Source organism: Physeter macrocephalus, chromosome 19 (genome assembly GCF_002837175.3).
Source record: "Physeter macrocephalus isolate SW-GA chromosome 19, ASM283717v5, whole genome shotgun sequence".
NCBI lineage: Eukaryota > Metazoa > Chordata > Mammalia > Artiodactyla > Physeteridae > Physeter > Physeter macrocephalus.
Genome location: NC_041232.1, coordinates 61,436,816 through 61,442,486, shown reverse-complemented (window position 1 = coordinate 61,442,486; position 5,671 = coordinate 61,436,816). Strand labels below are relative to the sequence as shown.

Below are 5,671 nucleotides of genomic sequence, written 5' to 3'. Positions count from 1 at the left end.
AAATAGGAATTACTTATTAACATCTCATACAGCTCTTAGGAGCACCTAATGCAGCGCTGTCCAATAGAAGTATTGGACAAGACTCACATGCCATTATCAATAACCTCATAGCCACAGTTTTAAAAAAGTATACGGAAATAAACAGTAAAAATGGTTAGTAATTATTTTATTTACCTAATATATTCAAAATATTTCAACTTGTAATCAACATTTTAAAATTATTGGGAGATTTTACGTTCTTGTTTTCGTCCTATGGATTTTACATTTACAACACCTCAGTTTGGGCCAGCCACAATTCAAGGGTTCAGTACTTCTGGCTGCTGCATTGGACAGCGCAGCTCTACAGGCCTTGCTGATGTGAGCGTGGGGCGGGGCTTAGCCAAACGGGACCGGAGCTTCGCAGAACGCGTTTTGGGCCTCGTCAGCTGCCGTAGGAAGCGCCGGCAGTGGCGGCGCCACGTCCCCTGCCGCGGAGGGAAGGGGATCAGCTGGGCCTCGGGGCGGGTGGCCATGGCCTTTACGCTGTACTCGCTGCTGCAGGCGGCCCTCCTCTGCGTCAATGCCATCGCCGTGCTGCACGAGGAGCGATTCCTCAAGAACAGTGAGTGGGGCCGCGGGGGCGGGCCGAGGGGGCGGCAGCGAGCTCCGGGGGCTCGGACCCGAGTCGGGCCGCGTGAGTGGACCATTTGGGCCGGGACAGACGGGCGGCCGAGGGCTCGCCTCTTGGGGCCCTTCCTCGGGTGGGGAAGCCGAGCCACTTTCGTCTCACCAGTGGAGTGAAGATTGTTCAGTGGGGTGAAGATTGTTCAACAGACGCCCACTGTGTGTCGGACCCCGGGTGTCGGGATCGGGGGAGGCGGGAATGAGCCAGGGAACGCCCCTGCCTGCGTCCAGTTTAGGTTAGGAATTTAGTAGCCCTCTCTGTGACCGCTTTTAATTGTCAAAAACCCGGGGTGTGAGTTTTCAGTGAAAGGGGGAGGGGCGTGGCTCATTTTGGAGCGTAGGTAATCAGAAGAATGAACTGATGGAAGGTCATAGGGGTTCCTGGGCTTTGGGGATAAGAGGAAAGGGGACGTGTTGGGGTTATCACGACATACAGTCATCCATGTTCCAAGAAAAGTTTATTCAGCAGTTTATTGGGTGCCTGGGATGTGCCAGGCTAGAATCTGAGAATACAGAGAAGACAGAAGTTATGCCTACCGGGATCTCACAATCCAGCGACCTCCATGCCACCTGGGCAGACTGCTTTTTTCTGCATGAGGCACAATTAAGGCAGGATACTGCGTGATGTGCATCATTTGTCACAGCGTACCAAATGTGTCTGTGTAGATCACTGAAACTCAAACCCATGAGCAAGTTTTATTGGTTTCATTTATTCCTTCAGGAGAGATTTACTGACCACAAATTATGTGCCAGGCGAAACTGAGGTTAAAACAGTTGCCCTGCCCTCCTAATGAAAGTTAATCTAAATAAAAAACGGAACAAGCACCAATAACAAGTATGCAGAACGTTATGAAAGAGAAGTGCTGGGATATACTAACTTGTGAATCTTTGAAAGTTTGGAGGAAGTGTGTCTAACCCGAAATCAGATAAGTCAGTAAACATTAACTAGGCGAAGGGTCGGGAGGTGATGAGTAAGAGCTGGTGTGAAAATTGGTGTGGAAAGGTCGTAAGCAGGGCAGTGACATGACTTGATTTGTGTTATTTGCTGGTCACTGTGTGGAGAACAGATTAGAAGTGTAGAAGAGTGGATGTAGAAAGCACCATTCCAAATAAGGCAAGTAGAGATGGTGGGTATAATATAAGTTGAATGGGTATAATAACAATAATGATACCTAACACTTAACACTTACTATGTGCCAGGATCTGTATCAAGTGCTCTCTACATATTAACTTGTGTAACCCTCACAACAACCCTATGAGACAAATACTGTTTTAATTCCTGCTTTACAGATGGGGACCAGAAACACAAAAGAGTTGGTAGCTTTCCTAAGATCACACAGCTAGAGAGCAGCAGAGTTAGGGTTCATTTCAGGCAGTCTGACTCAAGTTCATCTCTTCACCGCTATGCTATCCAGAAAAGTAGAAGGAATCACATTGTGGGTTGAATTGTATGCCCCTAAAAGATATATTAAAGTCCTAACCCTTGTTTCCTTTTTTGGAAATAACGTCTTTGCAGGTGAAATTAAGTTGAGGTCACGCTGGAAAAGGATGGACCCTAAGTCCAATGAGGTGTCCCTATGGGGAGAGAGAGATACAGAGACACACAGACACAGGGGGAAGAAGGCCATGTGACAACAGAGGCAGAGACGAGTGGTGCAGCTGCAATCCAGAGAATGCCAAGGATTGCCAGTAACTACCAGAAGCTAGGAGAGAGGCATAGACGACATTATCCCAAGAGCCCCGAAAAGGAACCAACTCTGCCAACACCTTGGTTTTGGACTTCTGGCCTCCAGAACTGTGAAAAAATAAACTTTCATTGTGTTAAGCCACATAGTTTGTGGCACTTTGATATAATAGCCCTAGGAAACTAGTACAAATCAGAAGATATTTTAAACGAGTAACAGTAAAGATATTTACTGTTTGGACATTGGGAATGAGGAGAGAAGAAAAAGTCAAAGATCTCTCTTGGTTTTCTGGTTTAAGCAACGGAGTGAAGGGTAGTAGCTTAACTGAGTTGGCACTGGTGGAAAATTGTGGGGGGTGGTGCAGGTAACAAGGTGAAGAGATAAAGAAAGAAGTTTCGCACATGCTGAGATTGAGATTTCTGTGAGATACGCGAGTGGAGATATGGAATAGTCAGTTGGACTTAAGTCCATAGACCAGAAGCAAGAGCCAGAGTGGAGACTGAGATTTGAGTTTGTCAACCACAGATGATAAATTAAGCCATGTGAAGAGATGAAATTGTTCAGGGAAGGAATAGAGTACAAAGGAGAATTGTTGACCAGGACAGTCCTAAAATCTCTTCCAGTATTTAATGTTCAGGTAATGATAGAAGAGCTGACAGGAGAAATTGATGAGTGAGCAGAACAGAGAGATGGGGAAATCTAGACAGTGGGGTTTCACAGAGGCCAAGGAGTGTTGGAAGCAGGAGAGAGAATACAACAGTGGAATGTTCTGAGAAGCCAAGCAAGATAAGGACTGAAAAGTGTCCTGAGGATTCAGGATAGTAGAGGTCATTGGTGATTCTGTAAGAGCAGTTACAACAGTGGGTAAAATCCACATTGGAATGGGGAGGAGCGAGTGGAAAGTCACAGAATGGAGACAGCACAATTATCCAAATGTATCACTGAGTTGGAGGAAATGAAATGGTAGCTGGAAGGGGATGCAGGGATATGTTTTATGATTGTTTTTTTTTTTTAGGTCTCAGCAGCGACAATGAGAACTAGTCAGGTCTCTTCATTAAGTCAGTGCCATGAAATAAGTGGGGAGGAAGTGACCACTGAGGCAAATATACAAAATATAAAAAAGACAAAAAGAGAGAGAGAGAGATGTAGGGAGATATTCATGTGCAGCATGTGGACCTTGATTGAATTCTAGTTCAAACATATCAACTGTAAAAAACATTTTTTTGAACATTTGAAGAAATTTGAGTATGGAGTAGATACTAGAGGATATTAAGGAATCCCTGTACATCTTGTTAGTGTGATAAAAATGCATACTGAAATATTTCAGTACCAGTAATTTATTTCTAAAGTAATCAAGCAGAAAAAAAGATGAAGCACGTAGGCAAAAAATCAATAATTATTAAATCTGAGTGATAGGTATGTTTTAAAACTTTCATAATTAAAGGTTAGAAAAGGAATTGCTAGGGGAAAAGATCTAGTAATGAGAGAAAAATAAAAGGTACAGGAGAGAAATGAGGTAATTGATAACTCAAGGATTCTGAGAAGGTGGATAGGGATGGGTCCTAAGGCACAGATGGAGGAGATGGCATTAAGTGGGAGGTGGGATAACTTTCTTCATTGAAAAAGGAGGAAGGATTAGCTGGAGAAGGAGGAGGTTCCCAGATTTGGCGGCAGGAAGTTTTTCTTCGTTCCTTACAACAAATAGGCCAGTCACTGTGAGCTAGGTGGAAAAGATGTAGCAGTGAGCATAACACAGTATCTTTGTTCTCATACCTTAGAGTCTAATGGTAGAACAGATAAATAATTATACAAATACTTGAGTCTAGGATAAATGCTTTGAAGGAAGAGAACTGGGTGAGAACCATGGGAATATAACCTCCTGGTTGAATCAGAACAGCATCAGTTCCTAAGGAAATAGCATTTAAAGCTAATTCCTGGAATAGGAATAGGAATTAGCCTATTTTTAGGTACCTTTAAGACTTCAGAGTAGAGATATCATGTAGGCATATGCATATACAGGTCTGGTGCCCAGAAGGGAGGAGGTCTGGGAAGGATTTACACATGGGGATTTTTGGTGTTGGCTGGTAATTTGAAACGATTGGAATGAAGGCTATTTCTCAGAAGGAGAAGAGGTTCAAGGATTGAGTCCTGAGATGACTCATTCCTGTCAGGGTTCTTGGTTGCAAGCAATAGAAGCTGACTCTGCCTGATTAAACAGAAAGAAATTTACTAAAAGGTTGTTGGACAATAGAACAGTGGAGCAGAGTGGAGAATCCAAATACAGACACATATTTATATGGACACTTAATTTATAATAAAGTTAACAGTAGAGTGTGATAGAAAGGATGGTCCTTCAATAAATGATTCTAGGTTAACTGGATATTCAAAAAGAAATAAGTGAATCATGACCCTCTGCCTCAGGCTAAACACATAAGCCAATTGCAAGAGCATTGTAGATCTAAATGAGAAAGGTAAAACAAAGCTAGAAGAAAACAAACTTTTTCTGAAAGGGCCATATTAAAAATAGTAGGCTTTTGCAGGCCAGGAGGCAGAACTGAGGCTATTAAGCGGGTATCTATATAACCGTTTATAAATGTGAGACATCATTCTTTTTTCCCCCAGCTTTGAGATCTAATTGACAAATAACATTGTCTAAGTTTAAGATGTACATGTGATGATTTGATACACACATATATTGCAAGATGCTTACCACAGTAAGGTTGGTTAGCATATCCTTCACCTCACATAATTATCATTTTGTTGTTAATGTTGTTTTGGTGAGAACGTTTAAGATTTACTCTCAGAGCAACTTTCAAGTAAACAGTGTTGGATCACCATGGTGTACAGTAGATCCCCAGAGCTTATTCATCTAATAACTGAAAATTAGTGCCTTTTGACCAACATCTCCCCATTTCCCCTACCACTCCACTCCTGGCAACCACCATACTACTCTCTCTTTCTGTGAGTTTGATGGTTTTAGATCCCATGTATAAGTGAGATAATAAAGTACTTGTCTTCCTCTGAGTTGTTTCACTTAGCATAATGTCCTCAAGGTCCATCTGTGTTGTCGCATATGGCAGGTTTTCCTTGTTTATGGCTGAATAATATTTCATTATATATGTACACCACATTTTCTTTTTTTTTAACATCTTTATTGGAGTATAATTGCTTTACAATGGTGTCTTAGTTTCTGCTTTACAACAAAGTGAATCAGTTATACATATACATATGTGCCCATATCTCTTCCCTCTTGTGTCTCCCTCCCTCCCACCCTCCCTATCCCACCCCTCCAGGTGGTCACAAACCACCTAGCTGATCTCCCT

General features: G+C 42.6%; 1 protein-coding gene across 1 annotated transcript in view; it reads left to right on the top strand.

The window, feature by feature from the left end:
- Window positions 1–424: 424 nt before the first annotated feature.
- IER3IP1 (immediate early response 3 interacting protein 1) overlaps window positions 425–5,671 on the top strand; it is a 30,532-nt gene continuing 25,285 nt past the window's right edge. The window contains exon 1 of the mRNA XM_024132260.2: window positions 425–601. Coding sequence (XP_023988028.1) covers window positions 511–601 — 91 coding nt within the window. The 5' untranslated portion in view covers window positions 425–510. The remainder of the gene's footprint in view (window positions 602–5,671) is intronic.